At 37.6% G+C, this 16923-nt stretch overlaps 1 protein-coding gene across 5 annotated transcripts in view; it reads right to left on the bottom strand.

The window, feature by feature from the left end:
* Positions 1-16923, bottom strand: part of MCM9 (minichromosome maintenance 9 homologous recombination repair factor) — a 111691-nt gene that overhangs the window by 31299 nt on the left and 63469 nt on the right. For all 5 annotated transcript variants that reach the window (XR_008422904.1, XM_019418204.2, XM_019418205.2 and 2 more), the window contains one exon: positions 13933-14107. Coding sequence is in view for 4 of the 5 variants with exons in the window: in XM_019418204.2 (XP_019273749.2) it covers positions 13933-14107 (175 nt within the window). In the remaining variant the exon portion in view is untranslated. The remainder of the gene's footprint in view (positions 1-13932; positions 14108-16923) is intronic.

The following is a 16923-nucleotide window of genomic DNA, read 5'->3' as shown; positions in this document are numbered from 1 at the left end:
TGCCAAACCCACAGCAACTATGACCACACAAAGAAAGGAATTAATTCAAATAACCTCTGAATATGCACTCTGACCATATATGGCCTTAGTGAAATATATTCTAAGCACACACACACACAACCACAAAATACAAACCAAACAAACTGCAGAGAAGGCTTGAATATCACTAAGTTTTTTGGTTGTTGTTTTTTTTTCTTTTTTTTTTTTTTTTGGTGGTTGTTACTGGCAACAGTGTTGGTATTGTAATTCTGAAACTATTTTTGCAGACTCAACTGAGTTCAGGAATACAAGGAGATTTGTGAACACTTTCATATACATAGGAAATAAAATAATTTTGGAAATTCACAAGTATCTTCTAGCCCTGGCCTAACAGGAGTGGCTAGAAAACACAGTTTTTTTAAAAAGTACACAAATAGTTGCACAGTAATTTGAATCTACTTAATATTGAACTGTATGCTTAAAAATGGTTAAGATGGAAAGTTTCATGTTATGTATATTTTACTATGTGGCAGGCACTAAGTCAGGATATTGACATATATCAGCCCTAACTTGAGACTATCCCTGAAAGAAGGGTATTGTTATTCGCCTTTCAGAGATGACTAAACTGAGGCCCAGAGATGGGAATAATGTCACACAAGATCAAAAAGAAGTAACAGAGACTAGACTTGACTATGGGTCTCTTTAATCCCAAAGCTTATATGCTCTTTCCACCATAACCAACTGACTTTTCAAAAAGAATATTAACAATTAAGTTTTACTTTATTTTAAATGCAGGGACATATACTAATTTTGTAATTGTTGCATATTTGTTGTTACTGAGTAGTGACAGTGGCAGTTTTAAGTAGTTTTACCAAGAATTCACCAGACAGGAAATAATTCCAGAGGAAAGGTGTTTGGTCTCTTAGATAGTAACATCTGTCCTTACTAAGGATTATTATTACAGGTCATATCCTCTGCATGAAAAATATAGAACCTAACAACTCAAGGTGGAAGAGATTCAAATCCAAGTTATATGTCTAAGCTGTGTTTAAATACAGTTTTAGGGACACCTGACTGGCTCAGTCAGTAGAGTATGCAACACTTGATCTCAGAGTTGTGAGTTTAAGACCCACATTGGGTTTAGAGATTACTTAAAAATAAAATCTTAAACAAATAAATAAAATTTAAAATTTTTAAATAGTGTAAAAAAATGTTAAGTCTAATTGAAATATATTTTTGGGCCAGCATGCATTATCAACATTATGTTCAGAAGCAAAAGCAGTGACTCCTAAGTGCTCATCAGCATGTGGTGGCCCTGTTATCCCTGGGAATTGCCGTTTAGTAAGTTCAGAGACCACAAGAACCTAAGTTCTGTTAGTACAAGGTAATTAAAAAATATCTTCACAATTACATTGCTCAAGAAACCCTTTCAAGAAGATGGAGAAATTAAAAAAGCAAACCACTGAATATCATTACATAATAATACTGTTATACAGTATTTACAAACTATGTCTTAAAATGCATGATAAATATTAAATAGTATAAATGTCTTTATGAATCTAGAAATAGTTATGTAGGGTGTGAAATACATCATAATGCCACCAACATCCAAACCTGACAGTCCATGGATAAGAACTAGTGTAGTGATAATAACTAGAAGAGAACAAAGAGCCTTTTAATTCCTGGAATGTGATAAATTATAGTAATCTTTAAATATACATGCCAAAGTGCTTCCATAAGTAAAAATCCTTACGTAAATGTAAAGAAGCTGAAAGACAAAAATATCAGTCATGATCCATGCCACAGTTCAAAGAGGTATTAAAGTCTGGATAGTAGCCAAGACAAAAGAGAAACATTTGAAGAATTTTATTTCAAAAAGATAATCATACAAATACTTAGCATAATAATAACTTATATTAATGCCTACTATGGTATAATGGTCAAAAAAGTGAGCCCTTGAGAAGTTTTCTTGTTTTGTTTTGTTTTGTTTTGTTTTTGAGAAAGAGGAGCAAGTGAGTGAGGGGCAGAGAGAGAGAGAGGGAGAGAGAAAGAGAGAGAGAGAAAGAGAGACAGAAGAGAGAAGCAGGGCTCACTTGCGGCTAATGGTTTACCCGAAGCAAGGTTCAAGCTCACCAGATGTAGGACTTGAACTCACAGACTGTGAGATCATGAACTGATGATCTCATCAGATGCTTAAAAACTGAGCCGAAGTCAGATGCTTAACAACTGAGCCACCTAGGCACCCAAGAAAAGTTCATTTTATCAGAGCATTCAGAGGTGCTTCTCATGCAAAACTCCTTTCAGCATATATTACATATTTGACAAGTGATTTAAAGGAGAAACAATTAAAAACTGACAGTAAATATGAGTAGCATGTCTTCTAGCTATAAATTGTGTCCTTTCCCAACAAATAAAAGAAATCCAATCTGTAAATTATTCATTAAAATTATTTCCTTTATATGTCACTACAAATTAAAAAGGGTTTTACTGATAAATGTATTCTCTTTCCTGGCAGAGTTGTTCCTTTCCATCCCCTTCCCACCTATCCTTATGTGGTAGCTTTACTATTCAAGTCCACCATCAGCAGTCAAAGCTGCTTGGGCCTTGAATTTGTACCTGTTCATATATTGTTACCAACCAGGGAAGAGATAAGTACAGAAAGACTAAGTGTTTAGAAGTTTCGACAGCAATTTGGCAGGGTAATTTCATGTATGTTGAATCTAAAAATAAGATATTTAGAAAAAATATATAGTACATAGTATAGTATAAGTACATATAGATTTATATATTTTTAAAATTAAGGATTACTGTGGTATAATTTACATACAGTAAAATTCAACTTTTTTGGATGCCCCTCTAAAGTTATCCCTTCTCCTAATGCCCAGTCCCTGGCAACCACAGATTTGATTTCTCTTCTTCCAATTTTGCCTTTTCTATTATTTCACATAAATGGATAATAAACTATGTAGTCATTTGTGTCTGGCATCTTCCACTTCACATAGTGCTTTTAAGATTCAGTCATGTTGTTGCATATATCAATAATCTGTTCCTTTATATTGCTAGTAGTATTCTGTCTGAATTTATCAAAATGTTTACCCATTCACCAGTTGGTAGATTTCTGGGTTATTTTCAATCTTTGGTGACTATGAATAAAGTTGCTATAAGCATTTATGTACAAGTCATTTTTTGGAAATGAATATCCAAATGTTCTAGCACCATTTTTTTGAAATGACTATCCTTTTTCCATTGAATTATCTTGGCATTGTTCTTAAAAATCAACTGACTTTATATCTGTGGGTCTATGTCTAGACCTGTATTCTCTTTCACTGATATATGTCTACCTTTACACAGTGTTACCTTATCTTGATTCCTATGCCTTTACAGTAAATCTTGAAGTGAAGCAAGTCCTCCAAATTTGTTTTTTCAAAACTGTTTTGGCTATTATACTTCTTGCGCCTTTCCATAAAAAATTTAAAATCACCTGTCAATTCTGCAAAAAGCCTCCTGGGATTTTAATTGAAATTGCATGGATTCTATAGATTGCTTTGAGGAAAACAGGTATTTTAACATTGTCTTCTGATGAGTGAAATTTAGTCTATGTCTCTACTTCCTTAGGTCTTCTTTAATTTCTTTCACCAATGTCTGCAATTTTCACTGTAAAAATATGGAATATATTTTGCTAGATTTATCCTTAAACATTTCACATTTGTGGATACTATTATAAGTAGTATGTTTTATTCTAGTTTTTAATTGCTCATTGGTAGCATACAGAAATACAGTTAGTTTTTATACGCCAACCTTGCATCCTATAACCTTTTAAAACTTATTAGTTCTAACACCATCTTCATTGATTCTTTAAGATCCTCTATGTAAACACACATTTATATAGAGAGTTATAACTTCTTCCTTTCTAAACTGAATGTCTTTCATTTCTTTTTCTTGTATTACTAAATTGACTAAGACTTCCACTACAATACTGATTAGAAGTAGACTGCACATCCTTGACTTGCTCCCATGCTTAAATGGAAGACATTCAGTCTTTCATCATTAAGCATGAAATGTTTCTTGTAGGTTTTTCATAGATAACGTATAAATAGGCAGATGGACTTCTCTTCCTGTTTGCTGACAATTTTTATCATTATTTTGTCCAATATGTTTTATGCATCTATTGAGATGTTTTCTCATTTATTCCTTAATACTGTGAATTACATTAATTGATTTTCAAATGTTATAATAACTTTGCACTCCTGGATGATCTCCAATTGGTTATAATGTATAATCTTTTTAATATACTGCTGGATTTAATTTACTAAAGTATTGCTAAGAATTTTCATGTCTGGCTGGCTCAGTTGGTAGAACATGCGACTCTTGGTCTTAGGGTTATGAGTTCAAGTCCTACGTTGGGCACAGAGCCTACTTAAAAAAAAAAAAAAGAATTTTCATGTCTTATGTTTGTGGGGGATATCATTCTGTAATGATCATTCTGTATCATTTTATTTTCCTATAACGTCTTGGTCAAGGTTTGGTGTTTCCATGGAATATTTTGTTCCTATCCTTTTCACTTACTTATATGTTTGAATTTAAAGTCAGTTTCTGGAGTTAAGATGGCAGACATGCAGGGGGACCAGGATTTCCCTCAAACACAGTTGTATTGAGGTCAGAACACCTGGAACACCTAAGAAATCTATCTGCAGAATGACAGAAAAATCTCCATAGGTGGAGAGAGACAGCCTGGCGGGACAGAGGTGTGTGTATGCAAATTGGGGGAGATAAAACAGCATATCAGAGGCACACTGGAAGAGAACAGTTCCCTCCGTTGAGTACTGTGGAAAGGGAGTATACTGCACCCCCCCACCCCGCCCCGCAAGGACAAAAGACCCTGCAGGCACCAGCCATATTAGCAGGGTGGAGTGGCACCATCCCAGAACTTGGTCCCCACGGTGCGGGATCCTTTAAGACATCGGGTCTTGAATCCCAGCCAAGTGCCTAGGAGGCACAGGAAACTGTGGAGCAGGGCAAGCTGACTGCCCATGCCACTCTGTGAGGAACAGTGTGGTTTGAGACACCTGGTCTAGGGAGGGAGACTGCGGTGTCACCATTTTTCTCCCCACCACCAACACTGTGGGGCTTTAGGGAACAGCACAGTGGCCCCCAGTGGGGGCAGTACCAGCCTACCCCAAACCCCACCCCTCTGTGCCTGGCACTTGCTTATCTACTGGAGCGGGACTAACACTGAGGGAACAGACAGCCTCTCCTCCCAACCAGCAGAGCCACCAGTCCCAGGCACCAACAGACAACTGTCCTGTGGTTTTGTATGTTAGTCTGTTCTCTCTCTCTCTCTCTTTTGCCCTCTTTTCCTTCTCTTCTCTTTTCTCTTTTTCTTTCTACCCTCTTCTTTTTTTCCCTTTGGGATCAGGCCCATAGTTTCTGATTTGATTTTTAGTCAATTCTTATTAAATACATAAATATTTTTTTTCTTTCTTTCTCTGCTTTGTCTGTTTAATTGGGCATTTTTACTTTATTCTTTTACCCCTTTTCTATATTTCCTTCTTCTTATTTTCCATTCCCTCTCTCTCTGGATTAAGCCTTATAGTTTCTTTGATTCTCTGCTTGGTCTTTTTTGTTGCCCCTTTCATTCTTCTCTTTGTGTGGGATCATGTCCCCTGCCCTTTCCTTTCTTCCAGGGTTACTTCAATGAACAAATCAAAGCACACCTGGTGGAAGGTCTAAACAATCCACCACTACAAGTAAGGAGAAGCTTTGTAGAAGACTGACCAGTGGGATAAAGCAGTAAAATACGCAACAAAAGAGTGCAAGAAACACACTCTAAAAACACTTGCTGGGGGCGCCTGGGTGGCTCAGTTGGTTGAGCATCCGACTTCAGCTCAGGTCACGATCTCGCGATCTCACGGTCCATGAGTTGGAGCCCTGCGTCGGGCTCTGGGCTGACGGCTCAGAGCCTGGAGCCTGCTTCCGATTCTGTGTCTCCCTCTCTCTCTGCTCCTCCCCCGTTCATGCTCTGTCTCTCTCTCTGTGTCTCAAAAATAAATAAACGTTAAAAAAAATTTTTTTAAAAACACTTGCTGAAGTGCCAGGCCCTGGAGAGTCTATGACCCCTTTTTAATATAGTAGTTCTCACAGGTGCAGGACACACAACAAGCTATTAAAACAAGACAGAAACCTAGCCAAAATGACAAAACAGTAGAATTCTCCTCAAAATAAATTCCAAGAAGAAATGTTAACGAATTGCTCAAAACAGATATAAACAATATGTCTGAATAAGAATTTAGAATAACAGTCATAAGACTAATAGCCAGGCTTGAAAAAAAGCACAAAAGACAGCAGAGAATCTACTGCTGCAGAGATCAAAGACCTAAAAAATAGTCACAATGAATTAAGAAATGTTATAAAAGAGATGCAAAATAAACCAGAGGCACTGACAAGGAGGATGGGAGAAGCAGTGAAGAGAACAGGTGAAACAGAAGATAAACTTATAGAAAAAGATAAACTTCCTTTTCCTTCCTGAAAAAGGAAGAGAAAGGAAATTACTAGACCATGAGGGGAGAATTAGAGACCTAAGTGATTCAATGAAATGAAATGATATTCGTATCATAGGAATTCCAGAAGAAGAAGAAGAGAGAGAAAGGGGGAGAAGGTTTATTTGAACAAATTATAGCTGAGAACTTCCCTAATCTGGGGAAGGAAACAGGCATCCAAGTCCAAGAGGCACAGAGAACTCCCTTCCAAATCCACAAAAGCAGGTCAACACCATGACATATCATAGTGAAACTGGCAAGTTACAAAGAGAAAGAGAGAATTCTGAAAGCAGCAAGGGACAAACGGTCCTTAACCTACAAGGGTAGACACATAAGGGTAGTAGCAGAACTGTCCACTGAAACTTAGCAGGCCAGAAGGGAGTGGCAGAAAATAGTCAATATGCTGAATAGGAAATATATGCAGCCAAGCATCCTTTATCCAGCAAGGTTGTCATTCAGAATAGGAGAGATAAAAGCTTCTCAGACAAATAAAAACTGAAGGAGTTCACGACCACTAAACCAGCCCGCAGGAGATCCTAAGGGGGAATCTGTGAGTGGAATGCTGCTAAGACTACAAAGGGCCAGAAACATCACCACAAGCACAAAACCTACAGATAACACAATGAAACTAAATCCATGTCTTTCAATAGTCACTCTGAATGAAAATGGACTAAATGCCCCAATCAAAAGACATAGGGTATCAGAATGGATTAAAAAAACCAAGATCCATCTCTATGCTGCCTATAAGAGACTAATTTTAGACCTGAGGACACCTGTAGATTGAAAGTGAGTGGACAGAGAACCATCTATCATGCTACTGGATGGCAAAAGAAAGCTGGAGTAGCCATACCTATATCAGACAAACTTGATTTTAAAACAAAGACTGTTAACAGGAAATAAAAAAGGGCATTATATTATAATTAAAGGGTTTATCCATCAAGAAGAGCTAACAATTGTAAATGTTTATGCCCCCAATGTGGAAGAAGCCAAATATATAAATCAATTAATCACAAACATAAATAAATGTATAGATAACAATACTGTGATTGCAGGTGACTTTAATACTCCACTTAGAGCAATGGACAGATAATCTAGGCAGAAAATCAATAAGGAAACAACGGCTCTGAATGACACATTGGACCAGATGGACTTAACAGATATATTCAGAACTTTTCATCCAAAAGCAGCAGAATACACATTCTTCTCGAGTACAAATGGAACATTCTCCAAAATAGATTACATACTGGGTCACAAAACAGCCCTCAACAAATATAAAAGGATTGAGATCATACCATACATATTTTCAGATCACACCGCTATGAAACTTGAAATCAACCACAAGAAAAATTTGGAAAGCCCCCAAATTCATGGAAGTTAAAGAACATCCTACTAAAGAATGAATGGGTCAACCATGAAATTAAAGAAGAAATTAAAAAATATATGGAAGCAAATGAAAATGAAAACACAACAGTCTAAAGCCTTTAGGATGCAGCAAAGGTGGTCCTAAGAGGAAAATACGTTGCAATTCAGGCCTATCTCAAGAAGCAAGAAAGGTCCCAAATACATAACCTAACCTCACACCTAAAGAAACAAGAAAGGCAGCAGCAAAGAAAGCCCAAAGCCAGCAGAAGAAGACAAATAATAAAGATTAGAACAGAAATAAACAATGTAGAATCCAAAACAAAAACAAAAACAAAAACAAAACAAACAGTAGAGCACATCAATGAATCTAAGAGCTGGTTTTCTGCAAGAATAAACAAAATTGATAAACCACTAGCCAGACTTCTAAAAAAGAAAAGAGAAAGGACCCAAATAAATATAATCATGAATAAAAGAGATCACAACCAACACTAGAGAAATACAATTATCAGAGAATACTATGAAAAATTATATGCCAACAAACTGGACAATCTGGAAGAAATGGACAAATTCCTGACTCTCACACACTACCAATACTCAAATGGGAAGAAATAGAAAACTTGAACACACCCATAACCAGAAAAGAAATTGAATCAGTTATCAAAAATCTGCCAACAAATAAGAGTCCTGGGCCAGATGGCTTCCCAGGGACTTTCTACCAGACATTTAAAGCAGAGTTAATACCTATTCTTCTCAAGCTGTTCCAAAAAATAAAAATGGAAGAAAAGCTTCCAGACTCATTCTATGAAGCCAGCGTTACCTTGATTTCCAAACCAGAAAAAGACCCCACACTAAAAAGGAGAATTATAGGCCAATAGCCCTGATGAACATGGATGCAAAAATTCTCAATAAGATACTAGCAAATCAAATCCAACAGTATATTAAAAGAATTATTCACCAAGATCAAGTGGGATTCATTCTTGGGCTACAGGGCTGGTTCAATGTTTATAAATCAATAAACGTGACACATCACATTAGTAGAAGAAAGAATACGAACCATACGATCCTGACAATAGATGCAGAAAAAGCAGTTGACAAAACATAGCATCCTTTCTTAATAAAAACCTCAAGAAAGTTGGGATAGAAGGAACATATCTTGATGTCATAAATGCCATATATGAAAGGCCCACAGCTAACATCATCCTCAATGGGGAAAACCAAGAGCTTCCCCCCTAAGATCAGGAACATGACAGGGATGTCTACTCTCACCACTGTTGTTTAACATAGTGTTGGAAGTCCTAGCATCAGCAATCAGACAACAAAATGCAATAAGAGGCATTCCAAGCAGGCAGGGAAGTCAAATTTTCACTCTTTGCAGGTGACATGATACTCTACACGGGAACCCTGAAAGACTCCACCAAAAAGCTGCTAGAGCTGATACATGAATTCAGCAAAGTCACAGGATATGAAATCAATGTACAGAAACTGGCTGCATTTCTATACACCAATAATGAAGCAACAAAAGAGGTATCATGGAATCAATCCCATTTACAATTGCACCAAGAACCATAAAATACCTAGGAATAAATCTGACCAAAGAGGTAAAAGATCTATACCTGAAAACTATGAAAGTTTATGAAAGAAACTGAAGAAGACACAAAGAAATGGAAAAACATTCCATGCGCATGGATTGGAAGAACAAATATTGTTAAAATGTTGGTACTGCCCAAAGCAATCTATGCATTCAATACAATCTCATTCAAAATAGCACTAGCATTCTTCACAGAGCTAGAGCAAACAATCCTAAAACTTGTATGGAACCACAAAAGGCCCCAAATAGCCAAAGTAATGTTGAAAAAGAAAACCAAAGCTGGAGGCATCACAGTCCTTGGCTTTATAAAGCTGTAATCAACAAGACTGTATGGTACTGGCACAAAAAAAGACACACAGACCAATGGAACAGAATACAGAACCAAGAAATGGACCCACAAATATATGGCCAACTAATCTTAGACAAAGTAGGAAAGAATATCCATGGAAAAAAGACAGCACTGGGTGTTGTATTAGTAATGAATCACAGGAATCTACTCCTGAAGCCAAGACTATACTGTAAGTTAGCTAACCTGACAATATAAATCAGTCAGTCAGTTTCTTGAAGAGAGCATTTAGTTGAGTCTTACTTTTCTATCAAATGTGACAATCACTGCCTTTTAATTGTTTACATAGCTATTAATGTAATTATTGATATGGTTGAATTTGGATCTACCATCTTGCTAACTGCATTCTGTTTGTCCCATCTACTATTCTGTTTCCTTTTTCTTCTCTTCCTGCCTCCTTTTGTATTATTTCTTATAATTCCATTTTATCTCTACACCTGGTTTATTAGTTATGCACTCTTTTATTTTCTAGGGGCTGTTCTAGAGTTTACATCTTCAAATAATATTATACCATTTCATGTGTAGAGATGGCCTTCAGTGTCTGTAAGGCCATGACAGTTGATCTGGGTAGTGGCCTTGTTGTTATCTTTACCCTCAATGCACCAGAGATTTCAAATTTGGTCACTGTTGAGTCGCCACAATTTTGTGCATCTAGATGGGCGTTGTAGTGCAATGCTGGAAGATCATTCTCAGTGTGTTTACTCTACCTTCAGCTTTCAGAAGTCACTGCACACCCACACCACAGGGGGTGTCTCTTTCCATACTCCTGCACCTTCCCCAGTGGCAGACTGCTAATTACCAGGTGTTAGGCTTATTTGGGAGCCAGGTTGGTTCTTGGGTCTCCTGGTCTGAAGCAGGGTTTGTGAACCCGCTTTTTTTTTTTTAATTTTTTTTTTAACGTTTATTTATTTTTGAGACAGAAAGAGACAGAGCATGAACGGGGGAGGGGCAGAGAGAGAGGGAGACACAGAATCGGAAGCAGGCTCCAGGTTCTGAGCCATCAGCCCAGAGCCCAACATGGGGCTCGAACTCACGGACCGTGAGATCGTGACCTGAGCTGAAGTCGGACGCTTAACCGACTGAGCCACCCAGGCGCCCCTGTGAACCCGCTTTTTGATGGGATGGGCTGGAAAGCTGTAAGCCTCTCTGTCCCTCCAGCCTGGTGGCAGCAGAACCCTGACATGTATCTGTGCTGGTCCTTGGGCAGGAGGAATCGTTCTGTCCCATTTCCCAAGGAAACGGATGCTTTGCCTTGGTTCAGGATCCTGGACCTGATGAGTGTTTCCTGCCCTTCCGTCAGAAGAAAAAGGCTTTTGCTTCTACCCTTTCCCCAGAAGCAGCACCATTTTGCCTGGCTCCTGTGGGAGGGAAGGAAGGTGCTCTAACCTCTTCCTGAAGTACAGTGTTTTTTGTTTTGTTTTGTTTTGATCTGTTTTCCTGCTCTATCCCTCCCCTAAGAGGCCCTGGGTTGGAGACTTGTGGAGAAGGGCTTGCAGGAGAGAACTCCCTTTGTGTTTGGATGTGAGTTATTCTACACTGACATGCTAGCTCATGCTTGGAGATCAAGGAATTTTAAAAACTTTAGTCATTTTTCCTTATTTTCTTCTATGGCAGCCACCTCTTCCTCTCACGCTCTGTCAAAAGTGAACATCATCTCTCCTCAGATGGGCCTGTCACACTTTAGAATTAATTCCCTTGATTTCCTTGTAAATTCAGCTCTCTGATATGTTCAAGGAAAGTTATCATTTTTGTGGGCTATCTGGATTTTTCTTGTTAGGATGGGAGTGACATGCTCTTACACCTTTCCACATTCTGGAAGGGGGAGAAGAACTTAGCCTTATGTTCTGTATGTCTTTGCTTTTTTATTTCATTTTTTAAGATAATTTTTTTTTTTTAATTTATTTTTGGGACAGAGAGAGACAGAGCATGAACGGGGGAGGGGCAGAGAGAGAGGGAGACACAGAATCGGAAGCAGGCTCCAGGCTCCGAGCCAGCAGCCCAGAGCCTGATGCGGGGCTCGAACTCACAGACCGCGAGATCGTGACCTGGCTGAAGTCGGTCGCTTAACCGACTGCGCCACCCAGGCGCCCCTAAGATAATTTTTATAGGGGCACCTGGGTGGCTCAGTCGGTTGAGCATCTGACTTCAGCTCAGGTTATGATCTCATGGTTGGTGAGTTTGAGCCCCACGTTGGGCTCTGTGATGACAGCTCAGAGCCTGGAGCCTGCTTCCGATTCTGTGTCTCCCTCTCTCTGCCCCTCCCCCACTCACACTCTGTCTCTCAAAAATGAATAAACATTAAAAAAATTTTTTTAAGTTATTGTATTTTATAAAAATATTGCTTTGTGGGACACCCGGGTGGCTCAGTCAGTTAAGATTCTGACTCTTGGTTTCAGCTCAGGTCATGATCTCATGGTTTGTGAGTTCAAGCTCTGCACTGACAGCTCAGAGACTGCTTGGGATTCTCTCTCTCTTTCTCTCTCTCTCTCTGCCCCTTCCCTGCTCATGCACACGTGTGCGCTCTTTCTCTCTCTCAATAAACTTTAAAAAAGTATTGCTTTGTGATGAATTGAAAAAGACAAAACTGGTCCCTCATCACAGTGTAAAAAGCCCTGTTTCAGTGCATAAAGTATAGTAATGACAAGATCGTCCAACCTATGGTTGCCATAACTGAACTGTTTAGCTATAGAACATTTCTTTTGGAACTTATGACACATTTATGGATAGCAAAAAGATTCATACTAATTCACATCTAGCAGAGAGTAAGGTACTAGGAGTGATTAAGCAAATATTTTCACTTTAAAAAGTTTATTCTGTAGCCTATCATATAGCACTGCTAATCTCCCTTTCTAAAAATAGATTTAAAGCATTTGTTCAAATTTTCCCTGATGTAAGGGTAAATTTTTAAGGAATACTTCAAAATGTCCCAGATTTTCTCTGGAAAAGGCATATCAAAATAAACTACAAATCCTGCCAACCAGCAAAGGTGCTAACTAAATGGAGACATAATGAGAAGAGAAAGTAGCCTTGAAGATATTTAGGAAACTATATCTCTAATTTCCCCCTGATAAAGAGTTTAGAAGCAATAATTATTTTAAGTATGATCTCATATCACTTTTATTATGAACTTATCACTTTCGTGCTCTTCTGTTTATCTTCCCCAACAAAATAGCAAACACCTGAAGAATAGTGCTGTATTCATCTTTGTACTTCTCAGTGTCTAGTTCAGTGCCTGGCACATAGCAGGCTCTTAATGAATATATACAGAGTGAATGTACATCAAGTGAAATGAATAGATCTGGTAATGGTTCCACCTAGCTTTTTCTTGTGTCTTTTTCCTATGGGCTATATCCTCTCATCTCCTCCCTTTCTTTTTTTTTGCAAGTGCATAAAATTAGATCTCAGAGAATCTATACACACCAGCATCTGTCTTTATACCCACTGCTGTTTGAAGACTCTGCTGGCAGTCCTATCTGCCTGATCAGCTGGCCTCACATCTATAACAGTAGCATTAGGGCTGAGATAGTTCTAGCTCTGTCCTTTTTTGGATGACCCAGCAGCCTACTTGGTGGTCAGCCTTTGTAGCCAGAGAAGTTTCTCATAATCACCTCAGGGCCTGAATGAATAGATTTCTATCTGACCTGCCTACTTTTCCTCCTCAGTGGTCATATGCCACCAGTGACTCACATACCTCAACCCCTAAACCTTTTGGAGTCACAAACAGGCACATCATTTTATGTTAATATATTTTATTATTCAGTTTTCCACATGCTGTGATCACCTTCTATTAGGACAGATAAGGAGAATGCCATTGAAAAGAGAAATTATGCTATTTTTCTTTTTGAATCTTTTAAATTTCCTAACATAGTAATATGCCCACAGTAGATACACATTATTGAATATGCATATACTTTAGTTTTTCATTTCTTTGTCCCAAAACCTCATTTTTACTTCCTCATACACTTCCAAGGGGATGCTAATGTGTGTCTTGATGAATGTTAACTGATAATACCTGATAAGACCAAACATACCTTGTAGTTCAATAAGGTTCATATTTTTTTATAATCACATATTAACTAATGTCATTATTCCTATAGATTTTAAAGAAAAGAAACTCTTACCCAGCCTTAGCAACACTTATGGTTTGTTGCTCCATTGCCTCATGGATACTGGTTCTATCATGCTCTTTGAGACTGTTAAACTCATCGATACAGCAAAGGCCCGCATCTGCAAGTACTAATGCTCCAGCCTCCAAATTCCATTCTCCTGAGTCTTTCACAGCAGTTACCGTCAGACCTAAGGAAACAAGCAAGCTATGTCAGCTTTTATTTTCAAAAGCATATCTTATATCTATGAGGGCGAAGTACCTATATTTTAAAGGGAAGGGCATAGAGTCAACACTTTTATTTCTATTCTGTATAGAAAGGATGGCATCAGACAGAGAGCTGGTAGTTCCCAAGGGGAGGCAGGTGGGAGGATGGGCAAAGCAAATGAAGGGAATTAAGAAGTGTGAAATTATTTGTAAGTCACAGCATGTAAAGTACAGCATAAGGAATATAGTCAATAATAGTGTGATAACTTTGTATGGTGACAGATGGTAACTAGACTTATGGTGAACATTTCATGATGTATATAAATGTCAAGTCACTATGTTGTACATTTGAGACAAATACAATATGGTATGTCAAGTTTACTTCAATTTAAAAAAAATGGATGGCATCAGGACAACTATTTCAGATATCCAGACACTGGAAGGCCTCAGAAGATCCTATGTTCTGAAACTGTAAGATATGTTATTAAATATTTTGTAGCAACCAGAAGTCCCCAAATTTTCTGTCTCTCCTTGGTGGGTACCCTCACTGAGTGATCTAAACTTTTAGAAGGAGCAAACAGAGCTCTGGAGACCTTATGACATCTTATCACAGGATGTTCTGTATTATATGCTGTTTACAGAGAGGGGTCCAAAGACAGAAAACAGTAGATACTACGGTCCAATGATAAAAATGAAGAGTTTGCTCCCAGTCACGCTGTGAGGGCAAAGACTCCGTTATATATCTTCTCTGGTTTTGATTTGTCCTTTGTACCAGTCAGTAAAGCACAGTGGTCAAAACAAAGGCTTTGTAGTACACCAACTTGGATCTGAATCCTGGATCCGTCATTCTGGCTGTCATACTATAGGCAAGTTTCCTAAGATGTCCAAGCTTCTGTTTATTTGTTTATAAAAGGGAGTAACAATGGAATGTATCTTATGGAGTCTTAGATATTCAAATAGAATATAATAAAGCTCTTTAAAAGGTATAGGACACATAACGAGTATTTATAACAACTACTGTTGATAAAAATCGGTAAGCCTCTGGCTAGAATGACCAAGAAATAAAAAGACGAGGGACAAGTTACAAATATCAGGAATGATAGGGGGAGATTACTATAAACCCTACAGACACTGAACTGATAATAAGGAAATACAATGAACAACTCTATACCCTAGGTTTGATGACTTAGATGAAATGGTCAAATTCTTTGAAATATATAAACTGCCAAAGTTTATCTAAAAAGGAACAGATAGCTTGCATACCCCTATATCGATTTTAAAATTGACCATTTAGATCAAAATCTTGCAACACAAAAATCTATAGACTGAGATGACCTCATGGTGAATTCTACCAAACATTTATGAAAGAGCTAATACAAATTCTACACAAAATTTTAAAAATACAGAAAAACAAGGAACACTTCCCAACTCATTTACTGCAATCAGCATTATCAAGATACCAAAACTAAAGACATATTAAAAGAAAACTACAGACCAGTATCTCTCACATAGACGCAAAAATCTTCCAACAGTACAAGCAAATCAAACAATACATAAAATAATGATAGATTATAACCAAGTAAGGTTCATCCTGGGAATGCAAGGCTAATTTTTTAATGAAAATTAACCAATATAATTTACCATATAAATAAATGGAACAAAAAGCAAATGACCACTTCACTACATACAGAAAAAAACACTTGATAAAACTCAACAACTATTTATGATAAAAAAAAAAACTCTCAGAAAACTAGGAATAGAGAAAACTTCTTCAGTCTTATTTACAAAAATTATACAACTAACATATTTAACAATAAAAGACTGAATGTTTACTCCCACCCTCACCCTCATCCCCCAAATTAGAACAAGGCAAGGAGATATGTTCTCATCACTCGTATTCAAAATCATCATGGGGTTCTAGCCGATAAAATAAAGGAAAAGAAGTCAAAACCATCAGAACAAAAAGGAAAAAATAAAATTATTTACATTTCAGACAACATAATTATGTTTAAAATTCCAAGTACTTTACCAAAAAATCTACTAAAACTAATAAGTGAGGGTAGCAAGGTTGCAGAATACAAGTCAATATACAAATATCGGTCACGTTTCTATATATATTAGAAAACATTTAAAGTTGAAATTAAAAAATAATACAATTTATAATAGTACCTGAAAATATGAAATACCTGGGTATAAACCTTCAAAAATGTACAAGTTCAAGCCCCACTTTGGGTGTAGAGATTACTAAAAATAAATAAATAAAACATAAAAATGTGCAAGATCTGTAAGCAGAAACTATAAAACATTGATAAAGGAAGTCAAATACAACCTAATCAAATGAAGAGATATTCCATGTTCATGAAATGAAAAACTCAGTATTTTTATTTTTTTTTCCAGTGGACTGTGTTTTGTTTTGTTTTAATTTACATCCTAGTTAGCATATAGTGCTATAATGATTTTAGGAGTAGATTCCAGTGATACATCACCTATGTATAATACCCAGTGCTCATCCCAACAAGTGTCCTCCCTAAAGCCCCTTACCCATTTAGCCCATCTACCCCACCCACAATCACTCCAGGAACCCTCAGTTTGTTCTCTGTATTTAAGAGTCTCTCACTCTAGGGGCGCCTGGGTGGCTCAGTTGGTTAAGCGTCCGACTTCGGCTCAGGTCATGATCTTGTGGTCCGTGGGTTTGAGCCCCGCGTCGGGCTCTGTGCTGACAGCTCAGAGCCTGGAGCCTGTTTCAGATTCTATGTCTCCCTCTTTCTCTGACCCTCCCCTGTTCATGCTCTCTCTCTCT

The sequence above is a fragment of the Panthera pardus genome, unplaced genomic scaffold (genome assembly GCF_024362965.1).
Source record: "Panthera pardus isolate Hobbes unplaced genomic scaffold, ASM2436296v1 HiC_scaffold_17, whole genome shotgun sequence".
Taxonomy (NCBI): Eukaryota; Metazoa; Chordata; class Mammalia; order Carnivora; family Felidae; genus Panthera; species Panthera pardus.
This window is presented reverse-complemented; position numbering and strand designations above follow the sequence as displayed.